The sequence below is a fragment of the Lissotriton helveticus genome, chromosome 4_1 (genome assembly GCF_964261635.1).
Source record: "Lissotriton helveticus chromosome 4_1, aLisHel1.1, whole genome shotgun sequence".
Lineage (NCBI taxonomy): Eukaryota > Metazoa > Chordata > Amphibia > Caudata > Salamandridae > Lissotriton > Lissotriton helveticus.
In genome coordinates, this window is record NC_136063.1 from 1,607,275,279 (window position 1) to 1,607,302,369 (window position 27,091).

General features: G+C 44.2%; 1 protein-coding gene across 1 annotated transcript in view; it reads left to right on the plus strand.

Moving 5' to 3' along the window:
* Nucleotides 1-27,091, plus strand: part of DPY19L1 (dpy-19 like C-mannosyltransferase 1) — a 543,661-nt gene that overhangs the window by 497,405 nt on the left and 19,165 nt on the right. The window contains exon 21 of the mRNA XM_078688229.1: nucleotides 14,060-14,185. Coding sequence (XP_078544355.1) covers nucleotides 14,060-14,185 — 126 coding nt within the window. The remainder of the gene's footprint in view (nucleotides 1-14,059; nucleotides 14,186-27,091) is intronic.

The window sequence follows — 27,091 nt, forward strand, 5'->3', positions numbered from 1 at the left end:
GCAAAAAAGTGAATTTTTAAAAGTAATCGCAAATTACCACCAACTTCAAGTTGGTGGTAATTTGCGATTTCTTAAGGAGAAATCGCACAACTTGGGTGCTTTTTACATCGCATTTAAGGAATCGCAATTTGCGATTCCTTAAATGCTTTCGCAAAATAAGGAATCGCACATTTAGCGATTCCCTATTTTGCGAGGGCCTTTAGGGATGATACATCCCAATAGGCCTTTTCCCTTTCGCAAACGGGCCGATTCTGAGAATCGGCCCTTTCAGAATCGGCCCGTTTGCGAACGGGAAATGGGCTTCATACATATGCCCCATTGTGCCATCTAGTAGTGTGATATAGGAAAACATGGCTTCAGGGCTGCCATTGTAGCCTGACTACTGCAGTTCAACCTGTTAAAATAACCCTTTTCAAAAGGTAAAAACCTCCCATTTAAATATTTGTTAGTCACCCCTACGTAAACCTTATAGCCCACAAGGTAGGGTGTGTGGTGTTAACATTACTATGTCCATACAAGTACAAGACCCTACAAGCTATTTTCACTGTGGTAGGCCCAGTATCCTATGTAAAAAAAACTACAGACTAAAATTCAAATATTGTATCTTGAGAATAGGCCAGCTAGAAGAATGATTAAACTACTAGTTTTAATAGTAATCAGAAATTCAATTCAGTGGTGAAGTCAAATAAATATTAAGGCAGACTTACTAATAAAAAGTTACCCTGTACCTTCCTGAAGGTTAATTTGCGTTATCCTCTGCCATCTCTCATCTTGTGTCAGCCCGGCAAGAATTTCCTCCCAGGAGCACACAGTAGGCGTATCTGAATGAGCAACGATGACACCCCTGAGAACAATAGAATATGCAGGGTTGGGGGGGGGGTAGTGAAGGGGGACTTATACCTCCAGTTGACACCACAGTGTCGAATCTTGCTTGATAGCTCTGTTTGAAACACATGTATAAGTTGTGCTCCCCTTCAGAGGGATAAAATATCCCCTGTCTGGTTGCTGAAGGCCCCTGCTTATTTCCCTCCAGGCCTCTGTCTTTGAGTTTGTTGCTGATACAGAGGGTACTTCAAACTCGATTAAATGGGTTAGATGTGGGTGGACACTAGAATTGGCATAGTACACTCCCCACTCAACACTGCCCCCTGCCCCGACCGTGAAAGCCTAAATTTAGTGTGGCAGAAGACCTTCCCCCATCAATAGTTCGCCCCAATACATTTTATTTTGGGCATGTTTCAGGAAAGCAGACAGGAACTACTGCAAAAGTGTGGCAGAAGACCTTCCCCCATCAATAGTTCGCCCCAATACATTTTATTTTGGGCATGTTTCAGGAAAGCAGACAGGAACTACTGCAAAAGTTGGAAAGTCAAAGCCTGGGAACCTTTACTCCGCTTGTTAGAAAAGACTTAGGCATGTCTTCAGAAGTCAATAACTCACAGGCTGCAGAACCGTAAACATCTCTACCCACTTCTTCAGAACACTGTTCGATTTGTGAATGGATACCAGGCGGACTAAACCTATTGCTCTTGGCATCTTTCTCAAATTGTTCTTTATTAGCTTATCTGTATATATTGTATAGAAATGCAATCCATACAGTTGTTCAAGTACATCAAAATTACTGATAGTAGGGTAACAAATGCTGTGAACTCTGCACCTTTGATACAATATGTGTATTATCTCCATGGGGTGTCGGGTTATACGATCAACGCATTCCGTCAATGCCTGACACCTTGTTAACAAAACACAGGCTTCCACAATGCCAGTGCTTTTGGCATCTTTGACCGTGTGAAGGACATGTGGAGGTTGGTCGCCTTCCACTTTTAAATCCAGGGGCAGAAAGGTCTCCAAGGATCATAAGCCTGATTCCCTGTGTGTTTCTATGGACATAAAAATGCTGAAGAAGGTAATCTTGTGAAGAATGCCAGCTGTCAAGTAGCAGCTGTGTAGGAAGCTGCCCTGTATATACTATACCAAAGTAAGACATAGTGTTCTCTGAGTCCAATGGATCCCGAGAGCCTTTATAGAAGCTAAAGTAGATAATACTAATGCTCTATTTTGTGGTAGTGTGGGCGAGCAGTTAGGCTTATCAGAGGGCTGTGTTAAGCATTTGGTGTACACACTCAGGCAAGCAATGATTACAGGCACTGAAATAACTAAATCCGAGACCAATGGTTTGTACAAATGTTACTTTGTTATTATTATTATTATTAAATTAGTTTTGTAACGCGCACAGCTACCCAAAAACGGTTTCCCGGCGCCTAGCACACAAATTGCTAGAAGAGAGCAATCAAGAACCATTTGCCACTAAAAGAGACAAGTTTTAAGATTTCTTCGAAAGCTAAGATAGGACGGGTCATTGTTACTAGAACCAAAGAACTTAGTTGCAGGTAAATACAGTTTTCAAATTGGCAATACTTTTCAATGCAGCAAATGAATTCTTAATACAAGACTTTAGTTCAGCAAGGTGGATACAGTTTTTAGAAATAGCAATACTTTGCAAGGCACGAAAAATGTACACTTAGTGCAATATTTCAGTCGAGCAATGTTATCCGATAGGAGTAAAATAAGAAGGCAATGTCACAGGTAAGTACTTTACTTACAAACCCAGTCTTTGGGTTTTTAGATCGGCACAGGGCAAGTTTCAAGTGAGCACCAAGACTGCACCACCAGCAGCACTGTGGCGGCCGGGTGCAATTTGGGAGTCGGGTGCCCAATGTTAACCAATGGAGACTGGGACCACTCGAAGTCCTACAACTTACAGGTAAGTAAAGCAGAGTTGGAGGTCAACCTCCGGGGGTTGGGACAAGCAGTGAGCGGGGAGCCTGGGGCAGCACCAAACATACACCTTCAGCGGCACAGGGGCGGCCAGGAGCAAAGTGCTAACCCAGCATCGTGCGCCCTATACAAATCAGTAGGGGAAGACGGTTTCAAACAAAGCCTGAAGGCTCGGACCAGGAAGCTAAAGCTCTGGAGGTAAGTTTTGATGTTGAAGGAAACCAGGACCCCATCGGTTGGGCTCTCTAAGGCCTGGGGGCTGCGGGTGCTGGTGTGTCCTTTGATGTTGGAAAAGCCTTACCGTAGCCGGTCGCGGTTAGGGGGACCTTCGTGTTGGGCCTCCAGGCATTGTCATGAAGTACAGGAGGGGTTAGCTAACAATGGACCCGGAGTCTGGACCACTGAGGAACCTCGCTGGGACTGGTGGGCCACTTGGAGTCGGGCTGTAGGCATCGGGTGCAGTGGTGGATCCGGAAGCAGGGTTTCGGTGTTCCACAGGTCACAAAGCCTTTCTTGGAGTATGTTTGTCCAAAAGGACTGCTGTTCTCGAGAGTTGTGGTCTTTGTTGAAGGCAGTAGTCCTGCTGGAGACTTTTGAAGGTTGTTGGGTTGCGGCATGAGTAGTTTTTCGCAGGATCCTTGAGGGCTGCAGACAGGCTGCTTGGACTGTGGCCAAGTCATCATTTGCTGGATGGCTCTGGAATGTCCTCTTACTTCGAAGGTTGTCAGGAACTGAGGATTAAGGTCCATGGGTTTCCCTAAATTTTAGGGATGTTACAGTGGTCAGAAGGTAGTACCCAATGGGCTACTTACCTTTAGGGTGATTACGTCCTTTGTATGTCCACTCCCTCTGGGAATAGGGCATATCCCTAACCCTATTGGATGAAATCCTCCAGCCAATATGGTGGATTTTAAAAGGAGGGTTCACTTCACCTCAGGACACCTTACGGGTGGTCATGGCTGAGAATGGACACACCTCTTTTGCTTACTAATTTTCCTGCCAACCTTGCCACCAAAAGTGGTCAGGGAGGCGAGCATCTCCACTAGCTGGAGAAGCCCTGGTCACATACCAAATGATGGGAAGCCTTTGAGGATTACCGCCCTTCAATGCTGTTCCTGGTTGGTGGTAGGTATGTAGCACCTCCACCCAGAGCAGGCTTTGTTTCTGACCCACGAGAGCCAAAAGCTCCCACCTCAGATAGTCAGAAACATGTCTAGATGTTGCAGTAAGGCACACACTAGGAGGTTGGTAGGTTTTCAGGGGCACCTCTGAGGTACCTTTGAGTGCATTTATTAATATAAAGAGCACCGGCATCAGTGTGCATTCATTAATCTGAGATGTTTGGTACCAAACATCTAGGAATTCAGTGAAGCTATCATGGAGTTGTGGAACTGGTATTAACACTCTCCCAGCGCATGTGCTCAGCATGGGTTCACTGTGCTCTTATAATGTCTAAGAATGGACTTAGACACTATAGGGGCATATCTGCTCATGCAGTTATTCTCCTACAAGAGGTATAGTGCACCCTGCCTTAGTGCTGTAAGTCTTGCTGTAGGGGTGTCTCACCTATGCCTCTTGAAGTGTTGGTAGGCCTGGCACTCAGGGATGTGTGCCAGGTCGACTCTTCACTTTTATATGCACCAAAACACTCAGACTGCAGTGGCAGTGTGCATGCGTTTGGTGAGGGGTCTCCTAGGGTGGCACAATATATGCTGCAGCCCTTAGGGTCACAAGGCCCTTGGTACCACTGGTACCTTTTACAAGGACTTACATGTGTGCTAGAGGTATGACAATTGTGAAAATAAAGGTATGTTTTGAGAACCCTGATTAATAGGAAGCCAGTGCACACTTAGTCAAAGATGCATCAGTCAAGCAAAAATTGGGGGGTAACTATGCCAAATGGAGTATTTTCCTACAAGCTGGACCTAGCACAGACTTTGCGACTGCCCTTTACTTGACAATCTGCGCATCTCTAAGTGGTCCCCCTGAGGTCCTGAGTGTCTTCGAAGAGTTCATCCGTAGTAGTTTGTGCATCAAATGAAGTTTGTGAACTTTTTCCATTAATTTGCTCCAGAGCTCCAAAAGAGAACCTTATCCAGTTGGATACTCCTCTGCATTAACATAAGCAGGGTATTGACCAAGAAGCAGCCTCAAGAAGAACAGGGGGCCTACTCCACCAGTGCAAGGGTACTACCACTTCATTTGCACACAGAGTACCTGTCCTGGATATTTGTCAGTTTGCAGCGTGGACATCAATGCACACATTCATAATGCATTATTGCCTTGACAGCCAGGCCTGATCGGAAGGGCATTTTGGCCATTCAATCCTGCATAACATTTTGGTCAGTCATTCTACAGACCCACCACCAGAGGCGGTACAGCTGTAGTATCTATTCTAAAGTTGAGGAATCTGCAGTTAGAAGTATCCATCAGAAGAACAAGTTACTTACATTCGGTAAAACTCTTTCTGGTGGATACTCTATCTACCCACAGAACCGCCCTCTCGCCTTCCTATTCTGCGGAATAGACTTGCTTCCATCTAAAAAGATCCCAAATTTGAGATCTGCACAGTGGCACAAATAATTGTTTGAGCTCTGTGTCTGAGGATGTGGCAGTATCAAGAAAGAAACTGTTGTCAGGGTGCATGGATAGTGCTAATAGACGGGCTCAGCCATCACTTCTGGGGCGGAGCGGTTTAACTGTGGAGCCACACAACATGATCTACAGGCGCGCAAGGGTTGTTCTGAAAAGTCTTTCAGTCCCAGTTTGGTGCCTGGGGATATTCTAAAGCTGAGAAATCTGCAGTTAGATAGATTATCCACCAGAAAGAGAGTTAAAAAGGAAGGTAAGTAACCCGATCATTTAAGTGGCTTGCACATGGGTGAAAGCTTTTCCATTTATTAAATACACGAGGACTGAGGCAAGTGTAAAGACTACAATCCTCCTTAGAGGTAAAAATGAAGATGTAGAAAACGCAAAAGGGTTAGTATTTACAAATATTCTGAAGAAATCCCTAGCCACTGGTAGCAGTTTTTTTCCACAGTGGCTGTTACTTACTTATAGAGGCTTGAAGAGCAAAGGCGCTTGGTCTGTATCTCACAGTGATATATTACTTCCACTTGCCAGTGAAAGTTTTACTCTTTTTTAGTTATTTTATGTGGACAGCACATATCTGCAGTAATTTAGATTAGAGCCAATGTAAGAGTCAAACAAAAAAGAAATTAAAGTGTACAAATTTATTAAAAAGGCAGGTCACAATAACAGAAAACCTCTAAAAGAGAACAGCATATCATGTGGATAACATGTGGCTACTTCTGAAAATGATACAAAATCAACTGTAATATAAAGAAGACTTTTCATTCATCATACACAGAAAGGTAGTCTAGCCTGTCTTTTCTGTAGTTGTAAATGAGAGCATACACAGTAATAGGCAAACTTTAGGAGCACGGAGGCAATGTTTCTTAAGGATTGACTTTAAATTTCTTCCAGTGCAAAATAAAAGTAAACGAGAATGCGATATTCCTTTGAATGTAACATTGTAGGTTTACAAAAATGTACTGTAGAGGACACTGACCTAAGCAAAAGCATGCAAAATTATATGATCTTTCATTTCCTTCCATGGATAACCAGTTGGCTACCACAGAGACAACACACAGCAAGAAGGAACTCTGAGTTAGAGAGAAAAAGTAAGAAAATGCTGACAACAAATCCAGGATATGTAAATCGCATCAAATCACCTGTGAGGGTATCAAGGCACTGAATTTGTAGGCACAGGGAGATTAAGTGTTTTGCCCAGAATCACAGGATGTTGACACAAAGACTTGAACCTGGTTCCCACTGGCTCTGAAGTTGGCAGCTCGGGCTGTTACGCCTCCTGCAATGTGAACAGCAAATTCACAATAGCTATTTTGTGCAGGCCCAGCAACCCCAAGAGGCAGTTTCCAATTTATGGACTTGATTTCCAACATATTTCGAGCTATGTGCAGGGCTCGAGTCGGGGTACCACGCGGGTGGACTGCGTCCCCCCAATTATTTAACCGGGAGCTCGATAACTGGAGCAAATGGAGCCACACATTCACTCTTTGTCCTCTCTGGGGCGAGATCTCGCCCCAGAGAGGCCAAAGAGTGAATGTGTGGCTCCATTTGCTATGGGGTGAGCGAGGGGAGGCAATGAGTCTGATGGTGCAAGCTACCTTTCGTGACGTCACTTCCTGTTGTGACGTCAGCGTGTCCCCCCCCCCCCCACACACACCACTTCTTTTTTTAGGACTTGTGCCCTGGCTATGTGTTAATGCGGCTCAGCTGGCTGGGACTGACAATCCGGTATTTAATCTGCCAAAAATAACAACATCCATCCTCCGCATGCAAGAATAATCAACAATAACTCTGGAGGCAGTGACTGGGTGCTGCTGGAATCCGTGCAGGTGTGGTGAACTGATTACTAGCCATTAACGCGCTGGAGACGCTGAGGAAGAAAATGTTGGCGGCACTTGCGTTCGTAGTGGAATGCTTTGGTGAGCGGCCCTTCCCGTGAGCCTCACCTCGCTTCGCTTCGCTGCTGGAGCCTACCTGTCTGTGTAATCCTGAGGTGAGGCCCGACATGAAGGCATATTGGCTGTAGGTAGGTGCCCCGACTGGTAACTGTCCTGGTCCTGTTCTGGTGCAGTGGCCATGAGCTCCTGGCCTAGTGCGGTGCTCTGGACCTCCTGCTGGGGGCTCGAAGACTGGCGTTAGCGCACCTGAGGAGGGAAGCTTGCCCACGCTTCGTCATCTGCCCCCGCTGGAGATCGTCAGTGGCTAGACAAAATCGCTGCAGCAGACTACCCTGGTGGCTGCGACCCTGCCAGCTGACGTCTCTGCGGTGGCGGGGACGCGCTGTGGCCCTAAATTCCCTGCTCGCTGGACCTGCGCGGTTCCCTGAAGGATTGAGGTAGGACCACCCTGGGATGGCCGACAGGAGGCAGATGCTGAGCTTTTTGAGGAGACTAGCAGGGTGCTGCAGCCTAGGACAATGGCCTTGCGAAGGAGGACTGTCCTGTCACTAGAGGGAGAGGAGATGAACTACCATGAACACCAGATATAAAATCCCCTCTCATACTAGATTGGTGTTACGGCCAGTTGCGGCGCTGTGGTTCTGGTGCCTGAAATTTAGAGTGTACAGTGACCACAAATTGTGCTCCCCACCTGGCCTTTTGGTGCCCTGCTCTCAGGCGCGTGGTGGTGGTGGGAAAGGCATACCCATCCTAGGACAAGACACTTAATTACACAGAGACGCTCTTGCCATAGGCTCCTAATCATCTGGTTGACAAAGGGATATGGTATTCATTGTTCAATTCTGAGGCAGCTGCGACTGGCACATGATGTACCTAGTTTGCTCTGTATCTATCACAGCTGTGGCGAAGTTCCAAGTATAGCGCTTTTGACAACTGTACTAATTTGCTTGCAGACTTCCTGTGTGGCCTCAGCATGGGGAAGACAGACAAACAGCAGGCCTGCCCCACATTCAAGGCGATAATATCTTCTAGGCCGCTTCAGCATGCACACTCTGACTCGGAACAGGACCTTCAACCCCCAATACCCCCTCGTTTGAAGCCCCGCTGCTCACCATACCACAAAGTCTGCAATCGATTGATGGGAAAATTGATGCGTTGAACAGCAGGATTGATAATATGGCAGCAAAACTGGACAAACATTCAACACTGCTGGCACCAGCTGAAGAGCACGTCTCTATTGATGAAGATGATATTCCGACTTTAACCACTAAACAATTGAACATCAGGTATTAGCAGTAATACAGGCAAATAACGAGGACCTCAAGGCTAGATTGAGAGCAGCAATCTTTGTTTTATGGTAGTTCCGAAATCAACAAACACGGGTAGGCTCAAAGACTATATAGAAAACATGCTGCACGAAATATTTGGACCTAAACACCTACCCTCTATGCTGGTGGTCGAGAGAGCACACTGATCACTGCAGGCAAGACGTCCAATGGCCTGCACACCGAGACCTATGCTATGCTGATTTATCGCAACTACAATACAGTGTTGAGACTCTCTAGAACTAAAGGTACTGATCAATTTCAGGGAAACAAAGTGTTGTTCTACCCTGACTCTACTATTGCTGTGCAGGCCACTAGACAAGAATTTGCCCAGGTTAAGAAGAGAATGCAGGCAATAAGGGTCACATATGCGATGTTGTACCCTGCTTGACTACATGTGGATTTCAACGGGAAACAAAACACTTTCACGACACCAAAGTCAGCTATGGATTTCACAAAAACTCGCCCCAGTTTAAAACACGTCACCCCTCGATTAAACCAGGATGTAGACAATGGTTGAAAATGACGAGTGCACGAAACCCTGTACCAACCAATCAATCAGTCAATCAGAGGTTTGTAATGCGCACTACTCACCCGTTAGGGTCTCAAGGTGCTGGGGGGGGGGCTATGCCGTTCCATTGGGGTCATCTGAAGAACCAGGTCTTGGGGTCTTTCCTGACCCGGAGCAATGTGGGGCTTTGCCAGAGGTGGAGGGGGAGGTTGTTCCAGGTCTTGGCTGCGAGGTAGGAGAAGGACCTTCCACCCGCCCTCTTACTGTAGAAGAGTGGGATGGTGGCCAGGACAAGATTGGCTGAACGGAGGTTTCTATTGAGGGTGTGGAAGGAGGACTGGCTGTATTACTTTATGCTGATCACATGTTTTATCATTACATAGTGGTTGACTTCGTACTTGTAATGTGCTGTACATAGTATATGATGATAGTGCAAGGTTACTCCTTCATAGTGTACGCACACGGAGCTATCCCAACTATTCCCTGCATGTGCATATATACTGTCATTGGTCATTAGTCCTTGCATGTGTTCTGAAACATTTGGTTGAATTTAATTGAGTTCCAGGTCACCTCTATCCATCCAGAGGCTATCCGGCCTCTAGACGTCCCACAAGGGTGTGACCCACACGCTCAATGTTCTGACGTGATTATGTTTCTCTTTGATTTCGCTTGGTTGATATATTTGTTCAGTGGGTTTGTGTTCATTCTAAAGGGATGGCTTTGGCATCCTCTAATGCTGAAGTGGGTGGGTTCTTTTGTTTAATGTTTGGACCTTTTTCTCTTCACAGTGTCATGCTACTCTGGACGCGCACCCCCACACTCCTTTGATGACATACACGAAATTGGACCACATGGCTGCCCTTATTATTTTTTTGACCTGGAATGTATGTGGTCTAAATAACCCCCAAAAACTAGACAAATATTCTGCTATTTAGACCGTTACAATATCCATGTGGCATTACTTCAAGAAATGCACCTTACACCACAGACTGCACACACGTAGAGAACCCGGTGAGCTCAGGTCAAATTTGCTTCCTTTTAGTCCTCTTATTCTAGGGGTGTCATGATTCTGGTTAAGAAGGGCACGCCATTCTAGATTATACACACTGAGACAGATGACTAAGGCAGATTTGCCATAATACGGGGTCGGCTGAGCAACCAGTTGTTTACAATTGTCAATTCCTATGGGCCCAATATTGATGACCCAAGCTGTTTTGACAGAATATGGAGCCAATTACACGCCCTGCATCCCTCTGCGATCTTGTGGAGAGGGGATTTTAATGCATCACTGAACCCGATCAAGATAGATCTCCTGCAGCAGACTGGCATTTTATACGCTCTGTTCAGTTGCTCCATAACGGTATGGAGGAGTGCGGATTGGTGGATATTTGGAGAATGCAACACCCTGGGAGGAGGGAGGGCATCTTAATTTCCACAGTGCACAATATGTGGTCACATATAGATTATTGGCTAATATCGGGAAAACTTAGCGCCTGGACTACTGATATAAATCACTTATCAAGAACATGATCAGACCACTCTCCGGTAAAACTATCCCAGACTTTCCTCACACATACACCTAGACAATTCAAATGGAAACTCCAAGCCTCCTCCTCCCTATTAGACATAGTGTTTAGTGACGATAACTGTACGGCAATTACACAATATTTCACAGAAAATTAGGGCTCCATGGCTAAAGTGGGTGCACTGTGGGAAGCTTCAAAGTTACGATACAGGTGGCCTGCATTGGACTTCAAGCCGGAGTACTAAGATCAATTAAATCTTGTCTTAAGACACTGGAAACTGAATTAACTGGGCTAGCGAGAGACTGTGAGGCATAAGCAGGCCCCTCGATACTAGCCCAGATTAGAGAGCGCATAACTGAATATCACAATTTAGCTGATCCAGAAATTCAACATGTCTAGACGCTGGGTAGCCCGGGCTTATGGTGAGGGCCGACTACCACTTATCAATACAGATGTCAAAATATTAGCAAAGATAATAGCAACATGCCTCCAGCCCTTATTACTATCTTTGGTGTTACTAAAACAGTCGGGCCTTGTCCCCACTAGATCCACCACACATAACTTGCGTACAATGTTTACTGTTCTTCACCATCTGGATCCATCACTACAGGCAGCGGCAGTATTACTTGATGCTGCCAAAGCATTTGATTCAATACAATGGACATACATGTTTACTGTATTAACTTGCATGGGTATGCCCCAGGCCTTTGTGTGATGGATTCACTTTCTATATGCGTACCCTATTGCACGTATTCGAGCTTATGATGTTCCTTTAGAGATACTGCATATACACAGAGGAACAAGGCAGGGTTGTCCTCTATCACCGATCCTATTTGCTCTGGCGTTGGAAGCTATCACCTGCATAATTAGACATCATGCTGCAGCAGGATTGCGATTCCGCCAACATCCATTGTCTATATCTCTGTGTAAAGACAACATAGTGATATACCTCAGGATTCCTGCCCATATCTAGCATCAATTATCCGGGCATATATAACATTTTACAGATACTCAGGCTTAAGTATTAACTGGTCTAAATCAACTATATTCCCCCGACATGAACGCTCTTACTCTGGATTTTCCTTTACAATGGTGTGGTGGATCTAGTTAAATAATTGGACATTTGAATACATCGCAACCCGGATATAATTATAAGACAGAATTATGGCACTGCAATTTCTGAATTTCAGGAAAAAGTTTTGAGATGGATATGGCTCCCTCTGTCCTTAGCCGACCGACTAGCACTCATGAAAATGGTTATACTCCCTAAGTTCTTATATTTATTTATCAAAATACCTTAAAACGCTAATCTCTGCCATGATAACGCTTACATGTGCTGGTCGACAACCTAGAACGAACTGGCGCACACTTACTAGACCATATGCGAAAGGTGGCTTTGGTGCCCCAGATCTCTACTTATATTATTTATGCGCACACGCCCACTTCGAGCATAATTGGTATCATCCACAAAAGTGCCTCCTGCACATAGCAATCGAGAGCGATGATACCCGCCGTACTCATTACTCCACTCACACCATGCTCCCAACACCAAGGAGATGAAAACCATACACAGCACAGCGTGCGCATGGCAAGCTCTCAGTGCAGGAGCGGGCAAGACTCCTTTATATGCACCATCACTGCCCTTATTACAGCACCCAGATCTCTCAGTCACACAGGAGGCATTGTGCCTGCTTCGGACGGTGGGGCTGCAGAATGTGGGCGACATGTACCCTGAAGGGACTTTTTTCACATCTGACACATTGATGGGAGATCCGAAACACACTTCATTATTATTGTGTATATATTATCGATTGCGAGCATCTGTGAAAGCCTTCTAGCCATCCTTTCCTCAAGAACCACAGTCGCTGTTATCACTGCAGGCACTACTCACTAACTCTGGGCACACGAAACGTGTTACCCTGATATATAACACCACCCAGCAAGAAACACTGCAAGCCACGAATGTTGATTTAATTAGTTGGAATGCCGTCCTATCGATGCCCCTCACCATGTGTGAATGGGAATTCTGCTGTGCATTACCTGATAAGCTCACATCAAATTGCAACCTACGAATAATCCGCTTTAAGTACTTACAGCAGATCTACTATTCCCCAGCTCGGTTAAAGCAGTATGGGTTACGAGAGAACACGCATTGTGCTAGATGCTATGACCCTAATGCTGATTTCCTGCACCTGGCCTAGTCACGCGAGCCTGTACATCATTATTGGCTGCAGGTTACACATACCTTATCTGAAATGACACTGGAACAGCTACCCTGTACTCCACAGCTAGGCCTACTGGGCATGCTCAAAGACCTGCGTCCCTCAAAGCGCAGACTTGTGGCAGGTGCATTGCTTCTAGCAAAGAAGCTGGTGTCTATTTACTGGGGGTAGGAGACGTCCCCTGAAGTTCGAACTGTGGAAAAAAGATATAGTTTATTGTAAAAAAACAACTTACCAGTTATGCGGAGGAATTGCCGGAAAATTCTAGACCAAAGGATATATGGGGCCCTTCCACATCATATCTACTAATATGTACATCCATCGATACTATTTGATTGTATTTGACATTTTATTACTGTCCTGTGCAGATAAATATTGTGATAAGGGGTAAAGTTATGGGCATGTGTAATGTGATATCGAAGTGAATTGATCCTTGTTTGTTATGTGTATTCATTCATTCAAAATGCCAATAAAAACAATACAAAAACAAAAGAAAGACCTGCACGTAAAAAAGGTTGGTCATATGAGTTTAGACATTGTATATATCCATATAAATTAAATCGTACAAATGTAGACATTAAATTAATGTACAAATATTAATTAAACTTTAGACATTGCACTCACATGTGTGCATTACATTGCAGGCATATACAATAATAAAATAAAAGGGGCCAGCTTACTTTAAACACCTATACATATCACATTATAAAAATGTAAATATATCCATACGTAAACAATTAAAAATTCGAAAATTATTAATGGAATATAAAACCATATGACTGTTCTCACCTCTAAAACTACTCTGCAACACTCAAAGACAGTACATGTTGTAAAAATAATCTCTCTCTATTAACATAACTGCAGCTGATGTCTGGTAGGGGGATGAGAACTGGGGGTGGGAGGACAAAGTGTGTGCTCTAAAATAATGTTTTCGGGTGCATAGTTTTCTGTTAGAGCTGTTCAGAGAGTCTACGGTTAGGGGAATATGACACATTGTATAAATATTTCTGAAAGCTGTGACCCACTTTAATTAGAAGGATTACATTTTCCTTCTCTAACAAGAGTATTCTGAAATCATATGGCCGAACTTCTGAGTTTTGTATTGGTTTATTGTGTCAGTATGTAATTAACGCAAAAATAGACTAATAGTTATTTTTTTACTTTCAATGCAGTCTAATATCAATATTTTCCTTTTTGTTTGAAGGGCCGTAACTAAACTAGTGTATTCAGTCTATAGTCGAAAGCCAGCAAAAGAGGTGAAGGCAAATCTGAATAAACTGGGAGTTCAGTTCTACGTTCTAGAAGATTCATGGTGTGTGAGGAAAACAAAGTGAGTATAAAGCAACCTCAAACAGAGTTTATGGAATTTGTTCTTTTTGCACCATAACTGTGGAGAGTTGATAAACGTTATCTCAACACCTTGAACTACTAGCTAAGTTCCCTCTTCTCTTTGAACGTAGATCTCATTTCTATTTGTTGTCTTCAATAGATTGCCTTTTTTTTTGGTCAAATCTGTTTTTATTGATTATAGTTTTCACTTTGTCATGACAGGCATCTCATATATAAACTTACATGCATAAGGCTGCTCGCCAACATTTGTATGTGTAGCAACATAAGATTTGCATGCATTCTGACTTTACTTTAATTAGAATGAGGAGTGCTCACGCAGGAGCAGGGTTAACTTAGATCCTTCAATAGAATGCCATTTCTTAATTGTGTCCGTCACAATAAGAGAGAAATTTGAAACTCAGATTACTCATAAAAGTTGTAATCTCCATCTCAATGTATGACAGCTGTTGCACGTCATTACCATTGCACGTTTTACATTTACGTCTCTTCATCGCACCAACATTTTGTACTACTACTTATGCCCATTTTCTGCAGACTAAGGAAAAGTCCATGCCGACAGGTAGAGAAGTAGAGGGCATTCTGCACAGCACATATATGGAAAGGATTTGGAGCCTGTGTGACACACTTTCTGTACCCAACTGTATGAAACACAGAACAGATTCTCCCAGAAATATACCTTTTTATGTCTGTCTAGGTTTTCTTCCAGAGCTAACGTCCCCAATATAACAATATCCCCAGAAAGGAGCAGTTAAGTCAGTGCCCTTCATTCATTCCCTGTTGGAGGTCTCAGTCGCAATTTGAAACAGTCAACGCAGAAACCATTTGGTGCTGGAAGTATCAGCCAATTACATATGAAGTTTTGACACTTCATACCATTCCATTGGTAGATTAGCGAGTTAAGTCGATATAGGGAGGATTGTGATCACATAAATGCATCTTTTCATAATACCATGATTCTCTGCAGAAGCCTGACAATCCCATTGCTGCCTCGTCACCCACTGTGTGCATTGAGTGCACTCACTCCTCATTCTGTCCTATGACAGGTGGGATTCTAGTTCTGTATATTTGCAGTACTTTGCAACAACTAGTGAAAGTTTCATTACACCATGCCTAAAACCAAAAGCAGTAGCGGCAAGACCAAGTTATCTTCCGACACTACACTCGAGATTAATTCAACCTTCTATCATGCTTTCTCATTCTATCTACTGTGTATTACTAATATGATGAGAGTGATAGGAGGCTTCATTTGAAACATAAAAAAAATTCAATGTGATATATTTTATTGTGGTTATGCAGATATCTTGTTTATTTATTTATTTAGATGATTTATAGAGCGCATGAATCGCCCCACATGGGGTATCTCCGCGCTGAAGACTATGGAGGTAAAGATCATCTTGCTTAGAACAGGAATGTCTTCAGTTTCTTCCTGAAACTGTAGTAGTTGTGGGTTAGGCGAAGTGTCTCAGGTAGTTGGTTCCACATTTTTGGCGCGAGATAGGAGAAAGCTTTTCCTCCCAATTTGGTTTTCTTGAAACGGGGGATGACTAGAAGGCCTTTGCCATCTGAGCGGAGCTTGCGCGAGGGGGTATATATCGTCAGCTTGTTTAATAAATATGTCGGGCCCAGCTGATGGAGGCCTTTGAAAACTAAGCAGCAGATTTTGAAATGGATACGTTTGCGGACAGGGAGCCAATGCAATTTGTGAAGAAGAGGGAGGGAGGATGTTTGTCATTACAACGCATGCTTTCACAACGCATGCCTTTACCATGCAAGTTTTACAACGCAAGTCGTTACAACGACTTGCGTTGGGGGGTGCTGGATAGTAAATAGTTTAATTTACTATTCCAACTCCAGTCCCCGTGGATAGTAGGGAAGGTGTTGGATAGTAAATTAAACTATTCCCTATCCTAGAGCGTCCCCCAGCGCAAGTCATTGTAATGACTTGCGTTGTAATAGTTGCGTGGTAATGGTATGTCGTTGTAATAGTTGCGTTGTAATGGTTGTTCACCGGGAGGGAGGGGTATTAGTGACTAGGCGGGTTGCTGTATTTTGGACCACCTGTAAGGCCTGTAATGCAGAGTCTTTCGTCGAAATAAGAAGGGCATTGCTAAAGTCCAGCCGGCTTAGTACTAATGCGTGTATAAGAGTCTTACGAGTGGTCAGGGGAAGAAAATGAAAGACTTTCCTTAGAAGGCTAAGGGCATGGAAGCATGACCGTTTTGTGAGTGCTATGTGTTTCTCCATATTAAGCTTGTTATCAACAAGTACCCCAAGGTTTTTTACAACCGGTTTAGGGGTTGGATCCGTACCTAGTTCTTCCGGCCACCAACTCGGGGACCAGCTGGTGACTGCCTCCGTGAATAGCATAATCTCTGTTTTGCATGCATTAAGCTGGAGGAAATTTTGACTCATTCATGTCTTACTGCTGAGCATGCCTTCAGAGAATATTTTGTGGATGTTGGGTGCATCGGTATCGTAGGCAAGGAGCAGCTGTGTGTCGTCTGCGTAGGAGACCGGGGTAAACCCGATCTTCCTAAGCAGAACGGTCAGCGGGGCAACAGGGTGGGGCTAAGACAGGATCCCTGAGGGGCTCCCTTAGTCACGGAGGTGGTCTTAGCTTTAAAGGGGCCCAGATTAATGGTTTGGGTTCGGTCCTTGAGGAAGTCTGTTAGCCAGTCCAAGGCTGTGTCCTGAATGCCAATAGTGAGCAATCTGTCTAGAAGAATCTGATGCGAGATGGTATCAAAGGCGGCGGATAGGTCGAGCAGTATAAGAATTACTGCTCGACCCCCGTCGGCTTGCAATCTAATATCATCTAGAACCTTAACCAGGGCAGATTCCGTACTATACCGGGGACGGAATCCTGACTGAGAGTGGTCAAGGCAATTGGAGATTTCAACAAAAGAAGAGAGATGCTTATTGATATGTTTCTCCAACAGCTTGCTATATAGCGGGAGCAAGGAGATAGGTCGGTAATTTGTGATCACGTCCGGTGGTAGTTTTGGGTTTTTCCTAATTGGCATGACTTGTGCATCTTTCCATGCTTTCGGAAGTTTGCCCTCAGTGATAGAGCTGTTGAAAACTACCCCCAGAGGTCCAGCAAGTTCAGCAGCAAGAGTTTTAGCAATTTTTGCCGGTATGAGGTCTTTGGGGGACCCTGACTTAGCTGATTTGAGCAGGGTTTCGATTTCTCCTGTGGTAAGAAGGGGGAACGCTCTTAACGGGAGCTGGGAGTGCGCAAGGGAGCTGATCAGGGGAGGTCTGTATCTGGCTCTCGGGAACTGGGAGGGGAGAAATTTGCGTAGATATCCTCAATCTTCTGTGTTAAAAAATTGGCTATATTGTCACAAAGTAGTTGGGACGGTTCGTCCTCAGAGCTGCAGGCTTTTGGGTTGACTAGGGAGTTAAGAACCTGGAAGAGTGTTTTGGAGGTGTTATCAGCGTGCTCCAATTGAGATGCTATGTGTTTTTATGGGTGTTTCTGAGATTGTTATGGTATTTTCTCTGCATCTCTTTGAAGTTATCCCTGTCAGATTGTGTTTTAGATCGTCGCCAGGTGCGTTCCAGTACTTTACATGTACTTTTTTCTGCTTTCAATTCTTGTGTGTACCAGGCGGCTTGTGGCCGGCGGGCCAGAGTTGCAGCCTTCTTTATGGGTATGGTGGCATCTAAGGTTAACTTGATGGCCTCATGAAAAGATTTGAGGTGTTCCTCGACTGTGTTATCTGGGGATTGCGGGAGGACATGGAATGCTTCTGCAAAGGACGCCGGTGAAAGTTTGCGCCATTGTCTGAAGCTGCGCGTTCCTAGTTTTTTTGTTAACAAGTTGTGGTGTCCAATTGCTACATGCATAGAATGACGAGGTGGGTTCTTGGTGGAATGTTCTTACTTAAGCTCTAGTAATAGGTAACACATTTCATCTGACATAGCATATGACTGCATCCTGAGTTACAAAAACTATATCAATGATTACTAGTATGTGCTGACAAAGTTGGATTCTACAGAGAAGAAGTCATGTTCAACTGCCACCCGACCTCCCCGCCGAACCTAGCCATCGCCACTTTTGCAAGGCCCTTAAAACACATCTCTTTAATTGGTATCTCCACTTTTCTCCCTCTTGCTTTTCTGCTCAGTGCCAGGATACTTTGTTACCTGCACCCTTTATAAAACTAAAACATAAATATAAACTAAAGCGCCATTTTTTAACTTGATTTATATCAGTGAGGGAGGTCTCTGGAGGTCGGCATGTTGAGGGGTGAGTGTTATGAGAGGACAACGGTGGCTCGGATCCCATTTTGGTTGAATACTACTACGGCTTGAGCAGAAGGAGAGAGCGTGACACCCAACGACCTGGAAGAGGAGCTTGTGGCCCCCTACGACCACATATACCTTTGGGAACTCAATTCCCCACCGTGCCCTGCACCTAGAGACTTCTGTGTCAACTGGCTCATGATGGGAGAGCAGTGCCTCAGCATCGAGCTCGGGACGCGTACAGGCTATGCCTGAGCATAGCCCGAGCCAAGGGCGGGCCCACCTGCCTCCGTCAGAGCCTGGAAGGGGCTGGCCTGGGCCACCCATCTTGGTTCTTGCTACTTTTTCAGAAGGCCTTTAGCATCAAGCCTCCCCTATTTGGTAGAGGTACTCTGACATTACTTGTATGAGTTTTCATATGGTTATTTGGGCCTATCTCTTGCCTGTCCAGGATAACTTTATTTACAGTACCCTAACAAGCGTATACACTAGTTGATAGATTTATCTCTTCCACCACCATGGGTTAAAGGAAAGCGGAAGCTAAAAACACTATTGATAAGCATTACGATTTTATCTTTTTTAATAATGCTGTGGTGCCCTTGCTGAAGATATATTTTTTGTGGAAGAACAAATAACTCACTTGAGGCAGGGCCTGGACACATTGTTTACAGCAGCGGATCCTGCACCCGTTTCTCCGGTAACTGTTTTGCCCTGTGTGACCCAGGAACCCTCGGACAGTGGGACCCAGGACGTTGACTCGGATTTAGAAGTCCTGGTTCACCGGATAGACCTACAAGTTCAGGCTCAAGCTCAGTTGGCACCACATGGGGTAGTGGGAGGTAGTGCTGTAGTGAGTGGTCCTAGATCTAAACGCAAAAATAAAAAAGGGGTGTCACTGCCTCCCCCTCAACTTAGCTCAAGTGATTTAAAGAAATCGATAAGGTGGCAGGTGGTTGATGTAAATGACTGGTTTATTCATATGTTCAGGGTATCCTGGAAATGAGCATATTGGCGGCTCTTGAGAACTTTACCCATATATTTGATGCATTAGAAGACAGGATTTCCTCTTTGATAAGTTCTGTTGGATCCGCTAAGGAACAGATGGAAACTATCTTGCGTAAAGTGACTTCCAATACTCCAAATAATATCACTCAGGTAAACGTCCCCCCTGAGATAGTGCCAAGTATGAGTGAACATCTCCTTACTACAAAAGGACTTGTTTCTGGAGCAGATAATGTGAGGGATTTAACAGCTATTGGAAACACTACTTGTAAAACTTCAGCATGTGGACATACCTCAGGGAGAGTCGATAGTGCAGTCCGAGGGGTTGTGGCTAGGTTAGCTTCACGTGCACCACACTCAGAGCAGGGAGTTCCCCATGTCCTTCAGAAAGCTCCGACATGGGTGCTTCAGGTCTGCTCCCCTTCCACTTCCATTTTGCATCTCCCTCCCTCCTGTACCCCTCATGTTTTCGTTTTGGCAAATGTTCCGATTTTATCCACACCTGTCCAAGACTATTTCCAGCAACTCAAGAATAAGACTGTTCACCTGCTTGCTCCAAATGTCCCTCCTCAAGTTAGACAGATGCCATTTGATAAGATAATGATTGTACGTAGGGTAGGCTGGATAGGCAGCTCTCCCTAATCCATTAGGGGTGACTGCATTGAAGTTGATTCTTGAAACACCTAAAGGGTTGTTTTCATGCTTTCGAATTCAAGGTTGGGCTCAGTAGTCACTAGTCGTAGCACAGTTCTGCCTTTGGGATATATTTATAAACCTGTGATCCTGGGGTTGTCTTGATAGTGGGTCATTCTTCAAGTTGTTTATAAGGCTCCTGATAATGCTCATGTTAGAAATTTGGACCTGAATCTTGCCCTGTCTAATCGTTATGATCCCTTAAGCGGACTGACCGATCAAGACAGACTGGGGAGGGACCTCAACTCTAGAGTTGCTAATATTGTGTCTACCCCCTCCGGGATTTTCCAGGTTATGTGCTGGAATATAGCAGGTTTGCAACGGAAATTTGATGATCCAAACTTGTCAAAGTCTCTTGCCCGTTATGACGTTGTATCCCTTCAGGAGACCTGGGACACAAGGAGTGGATCGAAATAGATGGTTATGCTTCCTTCTCTATTAATGCTTCACCCTCTCCCAGTGGCAGAGCAAGAGGGGGATTTGTGACCTTTGTAAAACTTGATCCGTCTTATAAAATAGAAGCGATTACGGGTACTTCCCCACCCATATACTTGTGGTCCTCCTCTTTTTTTAGAATAATAGTAAGCTTTTGTGCATTAATATTTACAATGCGGTTCATGGGAAGGAGTCCTAGGACATGCTGGTCTCACTTCCCACTTTTTACTTTTTTTCTGTTCTACCCACCCCAGTAATTATATAGCATTGTTGATCCTTAGTGATTTTATTCTCTACCAACATCGATGATGCTATCTTTATGAGGAAAATGGTCGGGAGAAGGATGTTTTTCATAAACAGGTCCATCTCAAGCATAGCTCACAGGGTGAAAGGATGAATGAGTTGGCCATTAAATATAATTTGGCCGACCACTTAGGTGCGTCAGACGTCCGGGTTCCATCCGACACAACACTGCTCATGTGCGTTAGATGGCTCCCGGCCATCGGCGTACATGGTGCAGGAAATTCTTCTGCTGTGGGTGCCAGAGGGATTTCCTTTGAACTAAAACAGCCTCAAGAGCTGGGGAAGAGCTTCCCCAGCTTCCAAAGCTGTTCTGATGTTTCACTGAAATGACGATCATTTTGTACAAAATTCAGTCTAATTACACAAGACACCCGGGATTTTTTTAATATTCATATGTATGAGTGGGGGTTGCCCAAAATGGGCATGACCTATACCTCCACCCGCCCCCAAAACACTTGACAGTCTTTCTGCTCCCCCCCCCCCCCGGGGGGCAGATGGGAGGTATTACTCCCGATCTGCCCCTCAGGGGGGGCACAAATCCCACTAGGCACCTGGAATTATGTTTTTTTATACATAGGGGTGGGGGCTGCCCAGAATGGGCTTGACAATGCTCCCACCCCATACAGAAATGGGACAGTCTTTCTGCCTCCCCAGGGGCAGATGGGGTTATTATTTTGGGTCATTGCCTGTTGCGGGTACTAGGCCTACCCACACAAGTGAGGTACCATTTTTATCTGGATACTTTATGGAATGCTGGGTGACTGGACGTTTGTGGATCCACGCAGATTCCAGAATTTTCCATCACAGAAAATGTGTTTCTTTGGCAAAGTTTGTGGTTTGCAAGGGTTTTTGGGTAACAGAACCTGGTGAGAGCCACACAAGTCACCCCATCCTAGATTCCCCTGAATGTCTAGTTTTAAACAACAATGTATAGGTTTGCTAGGTTTCCTTAGGTGTCGGCAGAGCTAGGGTCCAAATTCCACAGCTATGCACATTTCAAAAAAAGGTTCAGTTTTCACTGGAAAACATGATGTGTCCACGTTGCATTTTGGGCCATTTCCTGTCACGGGTACTAGGCCTACCCACACAAGTGAGCTACAGTTTTTATTGGAAGACTTTGGGGAACACAGAATAGTAGAACTAGTGTTATTACTAATTGACTTTCTTTGCATTTCTGCCTTCCAAATATAAGACCATGTGTAGAAAAGAAGTCATTTTGAAAAACGTCCTCTAATTCACATGCTTATATGAGTACCCACAATTTCGGAAATATCCACTTCTAAACTCTATATTTTGTTCCCATTTTGGAAATATATATGTTTCTTTGGTACCTATTTTTTACTCTTTATATTTTACCAAATGAATTGCTAAATTCCCGGTGCACAATGAAAAACCATTGCAAGACACAGCTCAGTTATTGGCTCTAGGTATCTCGGGTTCTTGGTGAACCTACAGGTCCTCTATCCCCGCAACCAGAAGGGTCCAGTGGACCTAATGGTATATTGCTTTCAAAAATCTGCCACACTTAGAAGAAGTTACAGGTGAACATGTTTGCACAAATGGCTGTTTTTTCCAATTCAATTTTTTTTTATTTCTATTGTTAGTGGCTATAGAAATACCTACACCAACCACCCCTTGCTGAAATCATATTTTTATCTACTTTTCGGAGATGTATAGTTCTCTGGGATCCATTATTGCTTTCCACCTATTTCTACCACTAACTGGAAGGAGGTTATAAACACAAAAAATTGGAAATGCCCCAGTAAAATTCCAAAACTGTGTAAAAAAGTTAGGTTTTCTGACAAAAGTCTGCCTCTTCCCAAAATCTGGGGAAATGGTGATATTAACACCACAAACCCTTTGTTGATCCCTTTTGTGTGAAAGAACAGACGCTTTCTTCTGCAGCAATGTTTTCCCATTGTTCCTAAAACAAACAAAAAATTGCAGTATTTTGGCTAATTTCTTGGTCCCCTCCAGGGAAATACACAAACCCTGGGTACCTTTAGAATCCGCAAGAATGTTTTATTTTTTTTGCAGAGTTTTATATAGCGCGAACTAGAACCGAACCGAATCAGTTATCAGAGCGCTTTACATAGCACCAGTTGCGTTACATGAGGACACACTTTCATTTTTTTTAGGCACGGGGGGATTAAGTGATTTGCCCAGAATCACAGGGGGTTTTTGGCGTCGTTACCGAGACTCGAACCCAGATCCCCAGGTCCGAGGTCGAGCGCCTTAGCCGTTAGGCCAACCCCTCGGAAAGGATGCAAATTTGGCGTAGATACCTTATGTGGACAAACCGTTACAGGGACCTAAGCGCAAACTATAATAAATATCTCAAAAAAGTCGTAGCATGTGGTGGAGGCCTTGCAGTGGAGGGGATACTCTTATGAGTGTAGAGAGCCTACTAGTGGGTACAAAACGCCCCTACCTTTAAGGGTCTTGGATGTGGGTCCTATATTAACTATATGTCTCTGTGGGTTTATTCTACTCCCTTAACTATTTTTCAATAAATTGGAACACTTCTAGTGACCAGAACCTTCGGATCGCTAGTTTCTCTTGGGAAATGAAGTAGTAGAATCTTCTCACCATTTCAAAGCTCAAGTTAAAACCATAGATCTGGGGAGAAGATTGAAATGGGATTAAATTATCCCTGAGACTTTTAATACCAAGTTAGTTACATCCTGCTTTGCAGAGTATCAGTCCTGTTTGAATGTAGCGGCTCCCCATCATAGAATTTTATATTCCTATGATAAGATATGTATCTGTGTTAATGCTGCCCTTTGAAAGCCCGCTAGGACTGGCTCCTCATGCAGTTGGTTAAAGGATAACTGTGCCAAGGCATTTAAAAGACACATACATGATATAAGGCACGTTTAGCCACAACAAAAAAAATTCTGAGAGACAGGGGAGGTAAGAGCGTGTAGGGCTATTGATAGAGGTGCAAAAAACAGGAAACTAAATGTACAGTTGTAGGAGGACCTTATTTCAGCTAGTCCTCAGAAAGATAGTACCTTGTTTTGGTATGTGGCTAACCACCCTTTCTTCGAGGAGGATCCAGTGGTGGACCAAGCTGCTCTAGTCACTTCCCATGCATGAGAGGACCATTATTATTTATGAGCTTATAAAGCGCGCTTATGCCCGAGGGTGTCATGGTGCTGCGTACTGACTCCATGGCTAGACGGGGGGGGGGGCAGTTAATCCATGAACAACCAGGTCTTGAGACCCTTTCGGAATGAAAGAAGCTCTGATGTATTTCTAAGATGCCAGGGCAGGTTGTTCCAGGCTTTCGCCGCACAGACGAGGAAGCTGTTTCCACCCCACCTGGCCTTCTTTACACGAGGTACCAAAACTAGTCTGTTGGCGGCTGAATGAAGTGCCCTGCCCGGCACATACTATTTTATCCCAGTGTTCAAAAACTTTGGGCCTATGCCGTTCAGGGCTTTAAAAACTGTGCACAGAGCCTTGAACTGGGCACGTCTTGGTACCGGCAGCCAGTGTAGTTGTCTCAGCCCCTCACGAACTGACATAAACCTAGGAGTCCCGAGCAAAAGTCTTGCTGCCGCGTTTTGAACCAACTGCAGTCTGTATTCATGCTTCTTTCTCAAGTTGAGATACAGACTATTGCAGTAGTCCAAACGCGACAGTGTACGGGCAGTGACAGCTGTCCTAAATCCCTCCGCTGGTAGAAAACTTTTTATTTTCCTTAATATCCTTAGGATATGGAAACAGGATGATACAACTCCACTAACCTGGTCCCCATAGTCCAGGTTTTGGTCAATAATCACACCCAGATTTCTGGCCTTCCCAGTAGGGATAGGTGGATTTCCCAGTGCCTCTGGCCACATATCTGGGGTCCAGATGTTAGGGTTATTTCCAAACAAAATAACCTCAGTTTTACCGGCGTTTAATTTAAGACAATTGGAGGCCATCCATTCCGCTACGCTCTTCAAGCAGTCATGACATCTCGCTGTCATATCCAAGCGCGATCCTCGTTGTAGTGATAAAACAATTTGAGTATCGTCTCGTATCGTCCATTTGACAGCTTTATATCAAGGGGATGATCCAGTTGCTCCATCTTCTCCCCCTGTACGGGGTGCCAAACTAACGCTTCATTAGGAGAAGATTAGAGATGCTATTGGGTCTTTGCCAGTAGGAAAGACTCCCGGGGAAAATGGGGTCCCCAGGAACATGTTTAAATCCACTGTGGATCTCTGGGCCCCTCCTCTTATTTTCCATATAATGCTGCCATTAGTTGCTCTCTTCTTGATGCATGGCGTCATTCCTTTATATGGTACCCGTGTTCAAGATGGAGACTCCTCCTGTTACAGGCCCATTTCTTTAATCAATGTTGTGGTCAAGATTATAGGTAGAGTCATATTGAAAATACAAACTCTCTGGGCAGAGGACCACAATATATTGTTTGACATCCAACATAGGTTTCATTTGGGGAGGGGCATGGTGGAGCTGAATCTCAATCTTCATCTTGTTATCAAAAAATATACCAGAGTGAAAAATGGGTTCCCTTCATCTTGCCTTCATGATAAGCTCTGGGCGGAACTGAGCTCCATGGAGGTAGAACAGGGTCTGGTAGATTTTCACAGGGACCTGCACTGTGGGTTGACGGCCTCAGTCTGCTATGGCAGTAATGGGGAATGCACTAAGCATTTTGCTCTCAGTAGGGGGGTCTGGCAGGGCTGCATTCTGGCCCCATTTCTTTTTACTATATATGTTAATTGCTTAGCTTAGGTACTTTCATAACCGGGACTAAGTGTCCCAAGAGTCAGGGTAGATTGCTTCCGGCTCTTAGATACGCAGATGATGCAATTTTGATTGCCTGCCCTGCCAGAAGCCTGCAGCGGTTGTTGGATCTCTTTGGATATTTTATGGGCAGTATGGACCTTCTTAACAATTTTAAAAAGCCATTTGATGGTTTTGGGGCTGAAACACAGGAAAAGTCCTACTTTCTCTGTGCAGGGTCAGATCTTAAGTAAGGTTGATAATTGTAAATATTTAGGAATCTTAATGGATTCATGTCTCAGCTGGCAACTCTTAAAAAAGAATACTGGATGTCGTAAGAGGGTGTAGGCAGGAGTAAATGATTTGTCTTCCCGCTTGGGTCAGAATCCATTGAAAAGTATATTGGAGTTCTATAAACCCAAGTGTATTCCAATTTCCACCTTCGATTGTGAGATCTGGGATTGTGCAAATTTAGACTTGTGGTGTTAGAGAATACATTCTTTAGGGGCCTCTTGCGTGTTGAACAAAGTACCACTACCAAGATTCTACATGAAGAGCTTGGTATGAGCGACATTGCTAACCTGATTCGGTTGCAACCCCTTTTGCTGTGGTGTGCTATCTGGTTAAAGGAAGAATGAAGTCTTGACATGCCATTCATTTCGAATTGTATGGAGCTGGACACCTTGGACAATATACCTTTGTTGGCATTTATTAAGGAGAGCTTTCGAGCTCTTGGGAGACCAGAGCTATTTTTCAATCCAATGAGTATCATTAAACAAGACGTTGCTTGGTTAAAGCCGACCTTCCTTCTCAGGGTGGCAGCCAAGAGGGAAGCCTCAACCTTGGCCAAACCATCATACTGTAAATTTGTCATGGTAAAAACTGTACCCGCGATGGAGCCATAGCTCCTCAAAATTTCAAATCATCAGCGTCGTTTGTTGACATGTTTCAGGTTGGGTATGTTTCACCAGCTTTTTTAACCTGAGGAAACTTGATACAAGTTTTCCGAATTGCCCCTTTGTTCTTACGACCAGTTTTCTAAACATGATACTTGGCACATTGTTTTTATATGTCCTTTTTATAAAACTCTTCGACATAAGTTTTTAAAACCACTGTTTTTACTCTTGTCTTTTTATCAAGCTAGGCCTGCCTTTTTATACATGCAACTTTTAGCAACACACAACATTTGTTTTAATAAGTCAAGGTTTCTTATGGGAATGTATAGCTCTGATCATTAGTCGTGGCTATTAAGGTGTGGCTTGTGCTGTCTTTTTATACCATTCTAACTATGATACTCTTCTTATAGAGTACATCCATACTTATATGTTTTATGTATAGGTGTATTAATGTACAACTGTGATGATTTGGGTTTTCTCTCTTTTTTATGGTCACTTGTATGATTTTTTTTTTTTATCGAATAAAGTATTGACGATGAACTTGATTTATATACATATTATTAAGA